We start from the raw sequence: 19,061 nt of genomic DNA, 5'->3' as shown, positions 1-19,061 counted from the left end.
CTCCTTCCAAAGAAAATAGCAGCCTCTTTGTGGTGGAAATGGGAGGCAGGGAGGGTGCACCCCAATGTGAGATCCTAGAAATAAGTGCTCTATCTGGGAAGAACACCCAGCAAGAGATGCAGCAGCCTACAGGGCCAGGCAGGAAGAATGGGGCTGGTGTCCTTATCACTTAATGGAGGAGAGAGCTAGCTTTGTATTTGTCTTCTCCCTGGCAAGAGCACTGAGTGAGCACAGGCAACCCCTTCCTGTCCCTGGTTGAATATACAAGTCACTTTCTTGGCTTGTCTCCACAACCATTCCCTGGCCCTGCAGGACCTGGGGGCCATCAAAGGTGCGCTGGAGGTTCCTGGACATTTTGTCCAGGCAGGAACGTGACAGGAAGCAAATGTAGGTGATTTGTCCTTGTTCTGTTTCAGCTTGTACATTAGCATCCCTTGACGTGAGTTATTTGTCTTGGTTTCTTTAAATTCCTAAGTGGATTATAATTTTTTTTCTTGGTATTATTTGACAGCAGTCATTTTTCAAGGATTTACTAAGTTCTTCAAATACTTGGCATTTTTGAGACAAGTTTAGGAGAAGACTGCCATCTTCAGGTTAGAAGGGAAAGTGCCATGTTGGGGCATATCCAAGGGCACAGATTTGTAGGGCTTTTCTCTCTTTTCCACAAAAATGAAACTGTCTCATTGGATGTCTGTAGAGTAGAGTGGATTAGAATTCCTGACAAAAGAGAAAGAGAAAGAGAAAATAAGTAAATCCCTAATGACCACATTTGGAAGTTGTACTGTTCTAGTTTGTGTCATCTGCTGTGATGGGAAAGCCCCAGGCTGCCTGCACCCTACTTTGGAGCACAGACTGCATGCTTTTCAGAGTGGGGCTCAGACTACAAGAGTCTACAGAGAGCCATATGGGCCCCAGGGACATGGAAGGGCCAGGCCATAGCCTTGCTTCAGCTATCCTATGTACCAGCACGAATGGTAATCTCAGAACAGTGGGTATGAGGGCTATATATTTGAGTCTTTCCTTCTTCTATTTTTAGTTTAAGTTTTCTATTTCCATTGTGTTTTTATGGGATGTCAGATTATCTCATCCTAAGTAAAGAAATACCATGATTATTTAGGCAATTAACATTAATGACAAATTCTTTGCTAGGCACAATTTGTTCCTCTCAACAGTCTTATGGAGTAGTTATGATTGTTGTCTCTGCACTGTGGATGTGACTTTACCAGGGCTGAAGTCACCTGGCCTGGATGGCTTTGCTATAAAGTAGTGCCAACACCCAGATCCTGACTGACTCAAAAACTTAGCTCCCCTCTCCCTTCTACAACCACCCTAAGCATGAAAGAACCAAAGGGAATAAAGGGACATGTAGGATAGCTTTAGGGGAGAGAGAGAGAGAGAGAGAGAGAGTGTAGTGTGTGTAGATGTCGATGTCCTTTGTTTATCCCCTGTTCCCCAGGAACACACATCGAATCTAAATAATACTTTGTAGCCAGGCACAGGTGGCTCACACCTATAATTCTAGCTATTCAGGAGCCTGAGCAGGAGAGTCTATAAGACTCTATTTCCAATTAGCCAATAAAAAGCTGTACGTGGTATGGTTCAAGTAGTAGAGCATCAGCCTTTAGAAATAAAAAGCTAAGAGATGGTGCCCAGCCCCTGAGTTAAAACCCTAGTACTGGCTAAATAAATTAGTAGATAAATAGGTAAACAAACTTTTGCAAGCAAACGTTTTAGAATTACATTCAACTTTACTTTGATTTGCAGTTGCTATGCAGGTCTTGGAGGTCTAATAGCAGTAGAAAGTGAAAATGATCATTTCTCCTCCAAGTCAGAGTAGAAATCCACATAAACAAATTGTGTCAGCTGCTGTTTTTTCTGGGTCCAGGTGTGTTGCTAATGCAGACTCTTTTTGGTGAGCCCTACATACACACAGACAGCCCAGCTCCTGCCAGTCTTCAGCACTTGAGCTGTAGGAAAGCTTTGCAATCTGACCCAAGTTTCTTCACAGTCCAGGGAACTTGTGGCCAATGGAGAATAAACATTCTGAAGTTATATTTTTGTTTCCTTTTATAGTTCTTTGCCTTCCTCAAAAACTCCACAATGTTCCAAGATAGGTTTTTGATTTACTAGTTAGTATTAATGAAGTAATCCACATGTTTTGTGTATAAGCTAAGTCGAATAATAATTAAGGCTATAAGGGAAAATAGCAGTCTGTTACTCTGTGTCCCCTTACCTCCTAATCCTGCTCCTTAGGGACATTATACATGGTACATATCTCTGGTGTGAGAATAATATGCCTATACTGTATTTCTTGGTCATGAATTTTACACACTCTCCCTTGATTTCTGGTTCCGTAAGTTTCACATATACCACCTTCTTCCTTCCTCTCTTTCTTTCTACCACCTATGTAATTATATCACCATATATTAGTTTTTATATTACAAACCTGTAAACATTTTTGCATCCAGTAATGTGATATTTGATCATTTTCTTAATGAACAAAACTTTATCCCCTTGGGTATGTTATTGCCTCTTATTTTTTTTAATATATACACACACACACACACACACATACACACACACACACACACACACACACACACACACACATATATGTATATATATATACTTACACAAATGTTGAAGTCTCTAACATAACTGTAAAACCCTTCTCCAGGTAAATTAGAGACTTATTTCAGGTCCATTCTTCTTAGTGATATACCACTAGGAGCTCTTGGACCTTGTCCAACATAGCATGGTTGCTGGCCAGATCAGTGGCCTTCTGTTGATGACTTTATCTCCTGTAGTTTCCTTTTCTGCTGGGTCCCATCTCTCTTTTCTGATTTAGTCTCTCATTTGTTAAAACAAATCTTCCTGGAAGATCTGGAAACCTATATGTGAGTGAATTCTGTTCTTACACGTAGTGGGTAACTTGGTGTCCACCATTGCTTTTGTCTAGACTGAGGAAACTTGGTTCATGTTTCTAAGTGGATGTAGCATGTTCTTTTTGGTATAGAATAACATTAATGTGAATACTTGTAATACATATGGTAGTATACTATAAAATAATATAAAAGTTTGTCATTATGGCAATATTGCCTACTAGTTCTTACTGAATGAGGAGGTAAATGTAGATTTCAGTTACGTGATGTGGAGCAGAGATGGAACTGGCTCTTTGATGTCCTCTTTTCCATAGGAATCAAGGAAACTGTATATGGGTAGTGTATGATTCTGACCATAGACACAATAGTCTAGCTGTATACAATCACATTGTAGGGTCCCCTGTAGTGTTAGCTTATGGATTTCCTCTGCCTAGCACAGTATCTGGCTTATAATAGATGATAGGCATTCTGGTTGTTTGATTAAAATCTATCAAAGAAATGTACAGAGTAGGTCCCTTGTTGCACTTGATGTGTTGATGATCAGTTGTACCCAGGAGACTGAATGAGTAGAAGTTTAGCATCTTTAGGATATTGAGAAATCTAGTCTTGGGCTTTGATACAAGTGACTCATTGACGTTTGACCGTTTCTGTCCACATATTACTCCAAATGCAAATACTTGTTTTGTAAGTATTTGTTTTCTGTCCTTCAGAACAGGATTGGCCCTTTTTTGTTTCTTTGTACCACTGTTGGTTTTGAGGAAAGAAACATTACTAGAGAGAAAAATAGGATTTGTTTGAGAAAGAGGGAGGTAAGTAGTCTACTGTACCTTTCTTTCTTTACAAAAAGTGGTATGATTTTAGACTTTTAATTACTACTTGAACTCCAAACATAGCAAGTAGATTTCTTCTTTTTAATTTTCTAGATTTTGGGGCAGAGAGATTCTTGACCTGTCCAGGTTGAATTAAGGGGAGAGCAGGATCTGTTTGTTTCAGTGTTGTGGTCTCCAGGATACCTTCTTTAGTCCTTTGTATTCTTAGAAGCAAAGTCACTTCTTGGCAGGAAGAAAGCTCTTCCAGTGCTTATGGTCAGGATTTGGTTTCAGGTCATCAGTCTTGCAGTGACAGTGCCTGTCTCCTATGGCAAAGATAACCCGTTCCTTGTCTTTGTGTTTTGTTTTTATTTTTGTTTTATTCACCAATTGGGCACAGAAGTATTATCCCACAAATAGAAAACCTTAGAGGGCTGTCTGAAGCATTTGTGATTTATTATGCTTCTCGAATTCTAATTAATTTCATAGGATTTTGGAAATACTGTTTTTCTTCTTTTCCTCTAATGAGCTTTCAGAAAAAAATGACCAAACAGAGTTGGAAGGGCTTAGACATTTTCTTTTGGAGGATGGTGTGGTTGGTGTTTGTAGTAAATTTTAAAGACTATGGTGTTGACAGATGGAAGTTGTATTCTTTTTTTTTTTTTTTTTGCCAGTCTTGGGGCTTGAACTCAGGAAGTTGTATTCTTAACTCCAGGACTATTCCTGGATGTGTGAACTTAGGCAGCTCAGTTAACCTCTAAGCTCCGATTTCCCCATCTGTAAAGTATTCTCAATAAAATCTACTATTGCTAGGATTACCTGAGATCACACATATTAAATGCATATAGCTCACAGCACCCTGTGGACATGAGTGCTGATCCTTCCTTCAATGCAGGTGAGAAATCTGCCCAAGCAGCTGGATATGGGGGCTATAATCAAGGATTTGAATCGGCTTATGGCTTTACAATTGTTTCCTGCACTTGGCCCATTCATGTTTATTTTTTCCCTGCTAGACAGGTGAGATATCTAAAGCAGGAATACTCTTTTGTTTCTACCCCAGGATCTAGTTAATCTCACATGATAATAACCATTGCTATAGTAATGTTAGCAGATATAGTTCATCAAATGTTCCCTTTCTGCCAGACTCTGTGCCAAGTACCATGTACGTGTTATTCTTCTAATCTTCAGAGCCATTCGGTTTAACAGGTATTGTATCCCTATAGTATGTATGAAAAACCTTAAAGTTTAGGTCTGGCTCCAGAATTTTCATTTTGTGTTCTCATAATTGTGTTTTTCAGCTCTACCTACTTGGTCCTGTTTAAGTATAGTAAAATTTATTTCTGGTTCTCCTTCCTGACATCTTGACAAGGACTGGTCAGAGCCAGGGTCCCTGAGTTCCAACAGTAAAGGGCAGGGAGACTTCAGTGTTAAAAACAAGAAGATTTCAGGCCTCATGGCTTCTTGGCTTCACTGTTTCTCTGTCCTAGCCCAGTTGGTGAGCAGAAGTACTGGGAGTACTGGGATCTTGGATTCAATTCACAAGTTTCATGTGACTCTACTGGGATCTATTCTTTCCCATAAACTCACTGCCTACAAGAGGCAACACAACTGATAGAACTCTCAGAACTGGGTGTGGTGAGGAGTTAGCTCTAAGCACAGGGTTTTTTGTTTGTTGGTTGGTTGGTTGGTTGGTTGGTTAAGGGGCTTGAACTCAAGGCCTGCGCACTGTCCCTGAGCTCTTTTGCTCAAGACTAGTGTTCCACCACTTCCAACCACAGCACTATTTCTGGTTTTTGAGTAGTTAATTAGAGATAAAAGTCTCATGGGGGCTTTTCTGCCCAGGCTAACTTTGAACCATGGTCCTCAGATCTCAGACTCCTGAGCAGGCTCGGATTACAGGCATGAGCCACTACCAGTGCCTAGCTAAGCATAGGTTATTAATAAAAGTAAGACAGCACCTGTCTTTTGCCCTTGACTCCCACACGCACCTTTGCATTTCTGAGTGTCTGGGCTCCAACTTTGTATATATGTGTGTATGTGTGTTATTGGGGTTTGAAACTTAGGGTTCAAAACTTGTTGTGGGGCTGGGAAGGTGGCTCAGTGGTAGAGCACTTGCCTTGCATGCATGAGGCCCTGGCTTCGATTCCTCAGCACCACATAAGCAGAAAAAAAAAGGGCCGGATGTGGCACTGTGGCTCAAGTGGTAGAGCGCTAGCCTTGAGCTGAAGAGGTGAGGGACAGCGCCCAGGCCCAGAGTTCAGGCCCACGACTGGACCCAAAACAACAACAACAAAAAACTTGTTGTGTTGCTGGACGCCAGTGGCTCATGCCTGTAATCCTAGCTACTCAGGAGGCTGAGATCTGAGGTTCTCGGTTCAAAGACAGCCTGGGTAGGAAAGTCCATGAGACTCTTATCTCCAATAAACCACTCAGAAAACTAGACATGGCGCTGTGGCTCATGTGATAGAGCATTAGCCTTGAGATGCAAGATCTGATGGACAGTGCCCAGGTCTAGAGTTCCAAGTCCCACAACTGACAAAAAAAACCCAAAAAACTCACAAAACAAAAAACAAAAAAAAACCAAACTTGCTGTGCAAGCAGGTACTCTGTCACTTGAGATATACCCCTAATGTGGTGGGTGATTATTTCTGTTGTTATTGTTGTTTTACCTTTTTCCCACTGAGACTAGATGCTCCTTCATAGCTGTGACTGTGTCTCATTTGTATCTTTCTTTGTCTTTTCTTGTAATTGAAAGGATGGTGTGGCAGCACTTGAGAAAAATCTATAAAAAGACCTAACATACCCCCATAGCACATGGCTTTGCGTGGCTTTATATATATCTACCTCAGGCACTCTCTTCTGTATTGAATCACAGGTTCTCAGTCTTCCCTGAAGCCACCAGACAGGTATCTAGTCCTAGTGCTAGCTCTGTAACGTAGTCAGGTCTTGGAATACTTGATAAAATTTAGAAGATGCTGGCCTGGCTACACTTCCCATTTGTGAGTATCAAGTGAGGTATCCAGTGTCTGGCCTTTCTACATTGTGGCTAGGAAGTCAGGGCATGGCTAGCAGATCATGAATTTAAACCAGCATTTCCTCAGGATATGTATTCACGGGGCTTGATAACTAATTGAATTTGTGAAACAAGGTTTTAAAATATTTGTTTGTGGTGGTACAATTTATTTATTGACTTAAAGCAGTACTAGAGATTGCATTCAGGGCCTCACACTTGCACACTGCTAACTGCTTTTTGTATTGGCTGTTTTGCCTTGAGCCTGGGATGGCCTGAACCTTGATCCTCCTACTTGCATTTCCCATTGTAGCTGGGGATGATAGGCACATACCACTATGTCCAACAGTTGTTTGAGATGGAGTCTTGAAAACTTCTTTTGCCAGGACTGGCCTGGAACTGGATTGAAACAGTAATCCCTTGATCTTACCTCCCAAGGAGTTGGGATTAATCACTGGGCCAGCTAAATAGTGCTTTTAATGCACTTTTTTTTCTTCCTAGTTCTTGGGCTTGAACTCAGGGCCTGGGTGTTGTCCCTGAGTTTCTTTTGCTCAAGGCTATTACTCTACCACTTAAGCCATAGTGTCACTCCAGCTTTTTCTTAGTGTTTTATTGGAGATAAAAGCTAATGGACTTTTCTGCCCAGGAGATCCTCAGCTACAATTATAGGAATGAACCAGTGGCTCCCAGCTCTTAATGTACTTTTTAATGAGCTGATACACACTGTCTCAGAGTCTTAAAGGGAATTTTTAAAAATGCTTCCTCTTCAGTATATCTAGTATCCCTTATAATTTTTTTTGTTGTTGTTGGTGGTGGTGGTAGTGGTCGTGGGGCTTGAATTCTGGGCCTGGGTACTGTCCCTCAGCTCTTCAGCTCAAGGGGAGCGCTCTACCACTTTAGCCACAGTGCCACTTCTGGTTTTCTGGTGGTTAATTGAGATAAGAGTCTCACTGACTTTCTTGCCTGTGAACCGCAGATCTCAGCCTTCTAAGTAGCTAGGATTACTGGTATGAGCCACCAGTACAAGCTTCCCTCATAATTCTTAATGTAGTTTCTTATTTAAACCCTATAACAATCCTATAAAATAGATGCATCCTTGCCTCCATTGTAGAGACAATGGAGAAATTTACCTGCTGTCATAGCTAATTTTCAGTGGGCGGAGTCTTTTACTTAATCAGTCTTGAGTCTAGACACCACAATCTTAACCAATATTGAGTCTTACAGGCAACTTTGACTGAACCTTCTGTTATTTGAGGTGTTCTATAAGATTAAAATTCAGAAGAGTACAGCAGTGGTACTCACTAGACACTGTTGAAAATGAACTACACAACTTGTGGGTAGGATGGGAGGGAAAAACTGGGAGAGAGTGAGAGAAGGAGTGACATTGTCAAAAAGAAGTAGACTCTACCTGACTTATACAACTGTAATCCTTTTTGGTGCATTACCTTTATAATAACAACAAAAAACAAAGATTTTCACATTCACACACCCCTCCCCCCAAAAAAAAAGAATTCAGAAAGATAATAGATGGCACACTTCTGACATAAATGTGGAAACTTGATCGGTGCCTACTTGAGAATGGACTGCTAGATAAGAAGGGATACAGACTTGTATTATGAGTCCTATTGGGTTCTGAGCACTCTCAGCTCTTGTTCCTTAGATTTGTTTGTTTCTTTGTATCAATTTCATTGATGGTTACTCTTGGGAAAGGTAGACATGGAAAGATTAGAGTATAATTTCTAGATCTCAAAGTTGGCTGCATATTGGAATTCATTTAAGGAAAACGATTATTGATGCCTTGCCTCATTCTTTTTTTTTTTTTTTTTTTGGTCCAGTCGTGGGGCCTGAACTCTGGGCCTGGGCACTGTCCCTCAGCTCTTCAGCTCAAGGCTAGCGCTCTACCACTTGAGCCACAGTGCCACTTCTGGCTTTTTGTTTTGTTTTGTTTTTGCTTATGTGGTGCTGAGGAATTGAACCCAGGGCCTCAGGCATGCAAGGCAAGCGCTCTACCACTGAGCCAACTTCCTAGCCCCGCCTTGCCTCATTCTTAAGAGATTTGAGTTTAGCCTGAACGAGGACCAGGCTTTGATGATGCGCTCATCAGGATGCAGCCTGGGTTGAGACCTGTTGATTTGGACACAATCCATTGTTGGTCCATTTGTCATATTTTATCACAAAGAAAGGGAATGAAAGGGTGTCCTTTGTAAGTTAAATGGCTAACTTAAGTTTGAGGATCTTGTTTGTGGATGAGTGACTTGTGTTCTTCTTTTGAACATGTCCATATATGGCGTTGTAAGTCCTCTCTGTGTTCTGTACCCAAATCTAACTTTGCATTGGCAGTCATATACTGACTAGCCATTAACACAGAAGTTTAGATGGATGTTACTGAGTTACTAAGGTGACTGGAGACTGTTACTCTTGTTGGAAGAAGGAAGTGGGTACTATTGCTTAGACCACTGTGTCTCCACAGCTGTTTGGGGGACTGGTACTAGAAATGCATACTGAGTCATATCATTAGCCAACTACACATATTTCTCATTGGGTTTATGATGTGAAAAGTGAGCTCCAAACAGTTACTGTCATTCAAAGTTGAAATTGACAGGTAAAACTGAGAATCAGAATTATTTCTTGATTTGGTAGTTTGGCACTTATTTTGCTTATTGCTATCTCTGCAAAAATCTCTCATAATTTGCTGAGAGACCTTGTAAGTAAAATGTAATGATTGTTTTGACCCCCAAGCTCTAATGGCTTTTCTTAACATTCTCATCTTTTCAAAGGCATAGTTCCTCTTCTGTTTTGTCCTAGACAGCAAGATTATTGCTTATTATCATGTTCATGACAGGTGAGTCCTTGCTTGGCCAAAGCATTTGTAATGGGAATGTCTGTGTGGTTTTCTTACAGTACAACAAACACCTCTTCGTGCACATTGGGCATGCCAACCATTCTTACAGTGATCCATTGCTTGAATCAGTGGACATTCGTCAGATTTATGACAAATTTCCTGAAAAGAAAGGTGGCTTAAAGGAACTATTTGGAAAGGGCCCTCAAAATGCCTTCTTCCTTGTAAAATTCTGGGTGAGTAAGATACTACTTGATTTCTCTGATTTGTACAAAAGCAATTGTGTCTTATTTGTGAGTACAGTGCAGCCCTGCTAGTGATAGGTTCACACTAACTACACCTTTGTGTTTTTCTGCAAACTTTCCAAAGGATAAAAAGCTTGTACCCATGGAGCTGTACTAACACTGGCCTTGCACATCTTGACAGCATTTGCAGTCTGCCAAAGGGCAAGAGGTACAATTGGTCTCTTTGAGCTTCAGAGTTTATTCATGCTGTGACTCAGATGGCTGAAGCCACAATGGAAACCATGGGGCCCTATTCCCTATGCTTCCTTTCACCCCATTGAGCAATATGACCTATAAATTTTATTGGCAAGCAAGCTTTGGATGAAGTTATGTGCCTTAAGAATTTTTAAGTATAAAAGAAATGTACAAGATGGATTGTTATGTGAAAATGCCATTGCTGTTTAATAAGATATGAGCCAGTCCCTCAGGCTGCTGGGGCTTTGCTGTCCCTTCTCGAGGCAAGCATGGGCTAGAGAACTACTAATGGTGTCTACTACTAATGGGTCTACGTAGGCATAGGTAAATATGGGCACATATTAGGGGTTTGCTAGTCACAGTAGGCTAGATAACTCACTAGGACTGAGAGTTTATAACAAAACTTTGACAAGAATAAAAAGAAAATAGTTTTAAATGCCCTTTGACATGTCATTCAAGGCCCTAATTGACCTGGCTCCAGTGTGCTGTTTTCTTGGATTTGGCCAGGCCCCTCTATCCCACTTGTCTGTTCTATGCCCCAACCTCTTTCTTTTCATTTCCCTTTTCCTGGTCTGATAACCAGCTCCTTCTTGTTGTAGCACCCTCCTCACTTAAGCAGACCATTGATTTTTCTTTTAGTCCCATTGCATTTTTGTGGCTAATCAGTTCCCATGCTGGGCCATAATTATTTGGATGTGTGTTCTCTGCCCTCTGGACTCCAACTGCTCCCAGGAGACCTTAGTCATAGAGTGAATTCCATTTACTGCCTGCCTGCTGTGGGCCTGGATACTTTGCATGCATCACATCTAGCGCTTAAAGTTTAAGTGGAATTTGCCTTCTGTCCAACTAGGAAAGCAGGCTCAAAGATGACAAAAAGGATGGGCAACCTGGAGGTTGGGAATCTGGGACTTGAAATGAGATCTGTCCAACCTTAATGTGCTTTCTGTTTAGCACACTGTGGATCCTGCATAGTTTGTCAATTTAAGACTCCATAGCTGTACAAAACAAGTAAAGAGAAAATGTGGGAGTACATGAGTGGATTAGAAAAACTCATGATTTAAATTCTTTGGTGGAATTTGCATATCAAATTTGTTTAGATTCTCCATCTTTCCATGGTAACTCAATTTCATTTTTCATGTTTTTTCCTTTTGGGAGTTGAATAAAGCTAGCAATCTTTTTACATTAATGGGTATGAAATTGGTAATGCATGTGTACAGCCTACAAAAGCAATATTGGTACTTTTCTAAACTGGTGGCTGCCTTCTAATGGTTTGAGTGGTGTATGAGAGATCTGTTATTCCGTGGTAACAATGAATCTTTAACAGGTTTCTTGGTATCCTTTCAATGGATTGGCAAGGTCAAACTTATTACAAAACTGAGATATGATTGCTTTTTTTTTTTTTTTTTTGCCCTCTGCTGATATTCACAAAAGAAGTGCAATAAAACTGCTAGCACCTTCTTACTAAGAATATGGCTCTGTTGCTGAAATGCACCTACATTTTAGAAAAGAGAACAAGTTAAGCCAAGAGTATCCTTTGTGACCTTGGTAATGCCATAAACCTAGAATACATATTGGAAATGAACACAATGAGCCTGTCTCATTACAGAGGACAACTGACATTATTTTCCACTAAAGATAAAATTTGAGCTTGCAAAGGAAAATTAAAATTGGGGAAATTTGTCTTCATCTTGGTGAACTTCCTGATAGTTAAAGACTTTTCTGATGAGGTTGAAGGTGGTATTAAGTAATATGAGATGATATTGTGTCAGATAGACTGATGAATTTTAATATAGCAAAGAATGAAAAGCTGGTTGATATACTTTCAAATTCTACACTACAGCCCACTTGTGGAAAGCAAATGAGCACAATTATCTGAAGAGTGTGTTACTCAATGTTACTCAATGTAGAACAGCACTTTCTACTTTTTGTAGTGAGCACTTTCTCTCTCTCTCTCTCTCTCTCTCTCTCTCTCTCTCTCTGTCATGGGACTTGAACTCTGGGCCTGGGTGCTGTCCCTGAGCTCTTCAGCTTAAGTCCAGCACTTTACCACTTGAGCCACAGCACCACTTCCAGTTTTCTGATGGCTTATGGAGATAAGAGTCTCACAGATTTTCCTGCCTGGCTTTCTCACTCTTAAAAAAAAAAAAAGCATGCAGCAGGTGGCTCACACCTATAATCCTACTACTCAGGAGGCTGAGATCTGATGATCATGGTTCAAAGCCAGCCCAGGCAGAAAAGTCCCTGTGAGACTCTTATCTCCAGTTAAATACTCAAAAACTAGAAGTGGCACTGTGGCTCAAAGTGGTAGAGTGCTAGCTAACCTTGAGCAAAAGAGCTCAAGGCCCTGATTTCAGGCCTCATGACAGATTCCCCCCCCCCACCAAAAAATATATATATGCATACTTAATTTTTTAAAGATATATTTGCATATATTGGCCTTACTATTTTTGAAGTTATTTTAAACAGTGTGATAAATATTTTAACTTTTTTTCTCAACTTTAATTTCCAGTTCAGAAAATACAGATAGATACACACCTTCAATAAACAAAAACCCTCTGAAGTGAGCCTGTAAAAATGTCCTAAGATCAGAAAATCTTAGAGCCACAATTACAAAAGATGTAAAATGAAGTTGATTATTCAAGTCAATTAGAAGCTAATTAGAGATTATAAGATTGATAAAAAAATTATATTCTGTATTTTCAAATTAGATGGTGTCTTTAACAATAATAAGATTTCTTCTAATTAGGTTTTCTTTTTTCCAGATAAATTGGAATGGAGAGTACTTAGAAAGTTTTTCCATTTTTTGCTTCCAAAATTACCCATTTTACTCAGTGGATGATATTAATAAATGCTATCAGTGAACCTCCATATAATGAGGTTAAGATTACGGATAAGTAGACAGTGTGGATGGGTGTGTGATGAGCACATTTAGACACAGTTGCTCTCAGATCAGCTTCTTATCAAATTAAGATTTACAGGATTAAAATTGAACTCTTCTATGAATATGATAGAAAACAGCACTCCTTCAGCATAATTGTTGGAGTACTTAACCTTTGCAAGGAAATTCAGTCATAACTGTGTGAAATAAAGGAGAGAAGGCAATTTAAATTAGGTTTGCAATTTGGGATCTCATTGCTCCTCTAATGACTTAGAACAAATTGCATTAAGATGTCCATCCTTGGATATCAGCAGGTGCATCCAGTGGATGATGCATAAATAGTTTTAACACTCCCTTTGAGATATCATCTGTATTTTCAATTTGCTTAGCATATTTTTTAATTTTTTTGTGTGATTCAGTAAATTATAACAAAGACTCTATACCCAGCCTCTTTCTTCTCCTCTCCTCCTTTTTGCCTTTATCAAAATGCTTGAAGTCTCTAGGCTGTCAAAATCAGACTTTTAATTTGCTCATTTGATCCTGACATTCTGTTTTCAGAGTGTCTGCCCCACCAACTTGGATTCAGTAGGGCTAGCATAAGTGAGAACTTTGCCCAGGAAGAAATACCAAGTGCTACCTGAAGCACCCAGGCATATATTCACACATCTCAGCTTTGTCAGTTGGCACTTTGAGGTACTTAGAATGCAGTGAGCTGAATAGAGCCACTTGCTGCTTTGGGGGTGGAACATTCTGACTAGTATGCATGATACAGACCCCCCAAAAACACACGTGAATGATAGAACCAAGGATGCTAGCATAGACACATTGTATTATGTAACCCTCACAGTTCCTTGGGTCTCAATGGTGTGAGAAGCTGAGCATTGGTATGCCTGTAGTCTAGCAGGAGGTTGAGATCTGGAGGATCATAGTTTGAGGCTAGGCTAGGCAGATAATTCATTAGGTTCCCCATCCAGAAAATAACCAGCATGACTTAAGTGGTAGAATGCCAGGCTAGCAAGCATGAGGCTTTGAGTTCAAACTTTATTACTTCTCTCTCCTCCCACACACTAAGAAGAATATAACAATAAAAATTAAGTTGTATAGATATAGATCTTATCAGATTATTACCAATTTTAAACTGTATTATTTTTCTTTCAAATAATTATTAAATGCTTATGTCTGAGAAACTAGAAATTATGACATTATCCTGTGGTTATTAATTCTTTTTTATAATCTTGTGATTATCCACCATTATATATATTTGGGGGAGGTTGGTCATGGGGCTTGAACTCTGGGCCTGGGGATTGTCCCTAAGCTCTTCAGCTCAAGGCAAACTCTCCACCACTTGAGCCATAGCACCACTTCCAGTTTTCTGGTGGTTAATTGGAGATAAGAGTCTCATGGACTTTCCTGCCCGGGCTGACTTTGAACCGCAATCCTCAGATCTCAGCCTCCTGAGTAGCTAGGATTACAGGCATGAGCCACCAATGCCGACTTCCACCATGATATTAACACTACGTTTATTGTCACTTTGCTTACTTATTGTTTTTTCAACAAATTAAAAGCAGGTTAGTTTTAACTCCAACAGACGAGAGAAAATTTTATGAAACAGAGAAAGGAGAACCAACTTTTCTGGCAGCCTCTAGAAGATGCTTTTATCTTTGTAGGAATGAAATCACATTTGTTCAGCAAAATGACAATCACTGCAAATAAAACAACTGGGTTTTATTTAAAGAAAAGACAGAGGACACACAATAGAATGACAGAAGGACCCCCTCCACTCTCTGTGGAGTTTCAGCCGGTTTCTAGTTTCGAGCCAATTTCATGGTTTAGGTTGGAATTTTAGGATTGAGTCTATCATTTAGAACCAGCTGTCTCTGTTGCTCTTCATTGAAGGCGGGTACATCATGGAATCATTTGCTCCCACATGTTTTAGCTATCAGTAAGAAAGGGCTTTCAGCTCAAGTTTTCCATTTCTCCTCACTTATCTCTCCTTAAAATGAGTTCTGCAGTTAACTGTTAATTCTGACAGTGATGGAAGAAGGGTTAGGAAGAAATAGCACCATATTACTCTAGAGGTGCCTCTACATCTTTCATTGTCTTCGACTATAGCTATATGATCCCAGGGTCATATTTTGGAATAATCTTCCTTTCCTTAGGCAGGGTCTACTCTTCCATGCACAGGAATCAGGGAGGCATCTGATTTTGTAAGAAAAATACCAGGAGCTTTTTAGCTCTTTTTTGTAAGGTCAGTTATTTAGTATTAGTCCTAAATTTTACAGCCCCCTCCACCCCCATAGGAAAGAGATTTTATGGCTTTTATTTGCCCATCAGTGTAATGGGTAGCACAGATTCTTAGATTTTTTTTTTTTTGTCGGTCGTGGGGCTTGAACTCTGGGCCTGGGCGCTGTCCCTCAGCTCTTCAGCTCAAAGCGAGCGCTCTACCACTTGAGCTACAGCGCCATTTCCGGTTTTCTGGTGGTTTATTGGAGATAGGAGTCTCACGGTCTCTCCTGCCCGAGCTGGCTTTGAACCACGATCCTCAGATCTCAGCCTCCTGAGTAGCTAGGATTACAGGCGTGAGCCACCAGCGCCCAGCTTCTTAGATTTTTTTTAATCAGTTGGCTAAGAAATTAATTCCATTTAATTAATAGTCATGGGTAAATTGCGATTATCAGGCTTACTGCCACTGAGATAGGACATAAACCTCTTGAAGGATTTACAGAAGGACAAGACCTCAAGACTTAACTTACAGGAAAGTTTTTGTTGGCTTCCTCATCCTGGAAAATAGACCCAGGTCCTGGCTTGCAGACCTCATGTTCTACAGAGTGGATGATGGATGTACAGGTCCATAAATGACAATGACATGGTTAGGACTTATGATGGAATGTGGCTAGAGGGCCTTGTGGAAGCACACAAGTTAGTACTCTTAGTGCCATCACCAAAGATAGGACATTTCAAGACTGAATATTGAAAAAATTTGGTCAGCTGAGGAAGTCTTGAGAAAGAATTTAAGGGGAAACATACTTGTGCAGGCTGGGCTGACTACATGGAGGTAGCACAAGATCACTGCTGCAGGGAGAAGGGTGAGGCATATGGGTCTCAGGGCACTCACTGTAAAAGGTCTTTCTTAAATCTCCTGCATGGAACATATAGGAAAGGTTTCAAAAGCACAGATCAGTTTGAGAAAAGGGCAAAGAAGCTCATTCTGCTTTTCCCTTAACCTTTTACCACCTGATAGTATCTCAAAGCCCTCAGTACATTCAGGTAGTCTCTAAAAGAACGCTGCTAGCATATGTTCCTGTGAAATGCTTTCTCTTTTGGGTCATTTGGCTCCGTGATTGCTAATAAAATCCAGATCAGTGGGGTGTTGGGCCCCTTTCTTATGGGTGGATATGTAAACTGTGCTCCCTGCCGTGATTCCATATGGAGCCACTGTTCTCTAAAAGCAGCTGCTAAACAGAGGTCCAGGAGAAAGAAGAGGGCACACATTCCCTTTCCAGCACTTAATCTATTGGCTTCTCTCCGCACCTGCTGCACTGCACTTGGAAAAAAAGCCAGGAAAAGAAGTGATGGGGGTGGTGGTGGAGGGCTGCTTATTATTTATTATTATTATTATTGGTCGGTTGTGGGCCTTGAACTCTGGGCCTGGGCGCTGTCCCTGGGCTCTTCAGCTCAAGGCTAGCACTCAACCACTTGAGCCACAGTGCCACTTCTGGCTTTTTCTGCTTATGTGGTGCTGAGGAATAGAACCCAGAGCTTCATGCATGCAAGGCAAGCACTCTACCACTGAGCCACCTTCCCAGCCCCAAGGCTGCTTATTATTTTCAGACTCAATTTTTCAAGGTATAGGTGGGTTATCTGGATATATATGGGATCTTGGCTAGTTGTTTAAAGTTGAGCCTAGACTTAGGGTCATAAGGATGTCAACCTCTCCCTATTCTGGTGGAGATCTAAGATACTTCCTATACTCATGTCACCCTCATTTTAACTTTATAAATTTCACAAGTAATACAGAATTGTCAGAATAAAAAATGAGATCCTGACACATACTTGTCAGCCAAATCCCATGATATCGGATATATCCTTCCAGATTTTTTTAATATGTATCTGTGAACATTGTATGCACAAAAATACATACTTTGTGTTTACTTTGAAAAGCAATACAAACAACTCCATATATTGCTATGCACCTTCATTTTTCCCTCAGTTTATATCTTTGGTGTAAGAGGTTTATTGCAGTAGTCAGAATATGAGGGTAAAGTCCTATTATTCTTTCTTTTTGATAAAAATGGCTTGTTAGTAGTTGTCTGAGTTAGCAGCTAAAACTGAGATTGTCCAGTTAAATTTAAATTGCAAGTAAACACTTTTTTGGATGTTCACATGACCAGTGTCCCATGGAGTCTTTGCGGACATACATGTATTAAGATGCTGTTTATTTGAAATTCAAATTTTATTGGGTGGTTTGTATCTTATTTACATATAATTGTTACTTAACTGTATGTAATTGGTAGCTTTGGGGGTGATAGTTTTTGTTGTAAGAAAGACATTTCATGCACAAGAAATCCAAGCCAGAGAAAGGTCCCATTTCCTGGGAAAGGGGATGTCTGGAGAAGTGTTCACACACCTGATGAAGGTGGATTGGTCTGGGCCAACTCAGCTGGGTACTGGGGACTCATTAAGTTCTCAGTTGGAAAGGACTGACCCTAAGAGACAGCTTTGTTCTTGGGGTTGAGACCTTGATGCTTTTATCCCAGCTGCCAAAGTGCTGGGGCCTGTGGTGGTACCTGAAGTTGTATGAGTGATATTAATTGATTTTTTTTTATGAATGCTGGTATTGGTAGGAATTTGCAATGCAAACAGGCAGCCTTTCAAACTGTGCCTATTGTAATTAGAGCAAGCTTTTAAGATTCTTTGAAGTACTAAATGTTTATGAAATTCAAATAGGCATGCCAATCTGCACAATAAAGGGACCCTTGGTAGTGTTTTTAAAAATCATCTATTTTGTAGATGTAAATATATGCCATAATTAGTGGGAAGTAACTGGAAGAGCTGGGCTGGCTGAGTTTATTCCTATTATTCTTATTTAAAACAGCTGTGGCCAGAGAGCTGCATCTGCTGTCCCTTGTGTTGGGCCCTGGCACAATGGCTCAACTGAACAAAGTGAATGAGTGTGCTTAGAGACCCACTTCCCTAAGGGCAGCTTCCTTACTTCCCCAAGGCCGTTGTCTAGCTGGGGAGGTGTCCAGCATCACCCTAGCCTTCTCTATCCAGGCTCTGATGGTCTGTGGGCTGGCTTCAAGGGGCTGGACCAACGTACAGATGCATGCAAATGAGGCAGACTGGGAGGGCTTAGGGTCTGCCAGCTTTCTCCAGACCCCCCAGATCGGTACTGTCTCCTAAGGCCCTTCGGCCTGACAGCTCACTGCCCAGTACAGAGCAATTGTCCTTTGGCGCCTGCAGGAGCAGCTGCAAGGCCCGCGTGGTGAGCCCTGCTTGGCCCATCCTCACCATGTGGCAGGCCTGGACAGCCGCCCACAGCAGAGCCCAGCTCCCAATGCTGCCTGCCAAGCAGCCAGATGCTGCCATTGGAAAAAATTGCTTCACAATTTGAAATCTTGGTCCTTTGATCATGGCTCAGAGAGGATGCAGAAGAGAGGTTCAAAGTGGCGGTTTGAAAACACTGGTCTCCTTGATCTATCAGGGCCTATTATATCATTTCTTGTAGGGGACAGTCCTGGGTAGAAGAGTGAGATAGGTACGAAGGGAGTGTGTCTGCAGCCTGCTCCTGACCCTGTATTCCCTGTCTTCCTCTTGCTATACAGGGATTATCTGCCTCACTTTGTCTAGCAAGCTTTTCCCCAGTGGCAAATAGTTATCATCCTAATTCTGTTTTGTGTGAATAGTACACTCCCAGCCTTTACTGGGAACTTTGGCTTTTACTTCTGATCCTTCTGCCCTTGCAGCCATATCTCCAGAGGTTGGGGATTTTGCAGTCATGAAGCTCAGAACTCAGCATCCTGAGTAGCTAGGATTGCAGGCATGAGCCACCAGTGCTGGGCCTGGAGCACATTGTTCCTTCCTTCCTTCCTTCCTTCCTTCCTTCCTTCCTTCCTTCCTTCCTTCCTTCCTTCCTTCCTTCCTTCCTCCCTCCCTCCCTCCCT

At 41.0% G+C, this 19,061-nt stretch overlaps 1 protein-coding gene across 2 annotated transcripts in view; it reads left to right on the top strand.

Moving 5' to 3' along the window:
* Window positions 1-19,061, top strand: part of Tead1 (TEA domain family member 1 (SV40 transcriptional enhancer factor)) — a 177,266-nt gene that overhangs the window by 133,351 nt on the left and 24,854 nt on the right. For both annotated transcript variants that reach the window (XM_013028807.1, XM_013028808.1), the window contains one exon: window positions 9,603-9,776. In XM_013028807.1, the coding sequence (XP_012884261.1) occupies window positions 9,603-9,776 (174 nt within the window). The remainder of the gene's footprint in view (window positions 1-9,602; window positions 9,777-19,061) is intronic.

Source organism: Dipodomys ordii, unplaced genomic scaffold, assembly GCF_000151885.1.
Source record: "Dipodomys ordii isolate 6190 unplaced genomic scaffold, Dord_2.0 Scaffold113, whole genome shotgun sequence".
In the NCBI taxonomy this organism is placed as follows: Eukaryota; Metazoa; Chordata; class Mammalia; order Rodentia; family Heteromyidae; genus Dipodomys; species Dipodomys ordii.
This window is presented reverse-complemented; position numbering and strand designations above follow the sequence as displayed.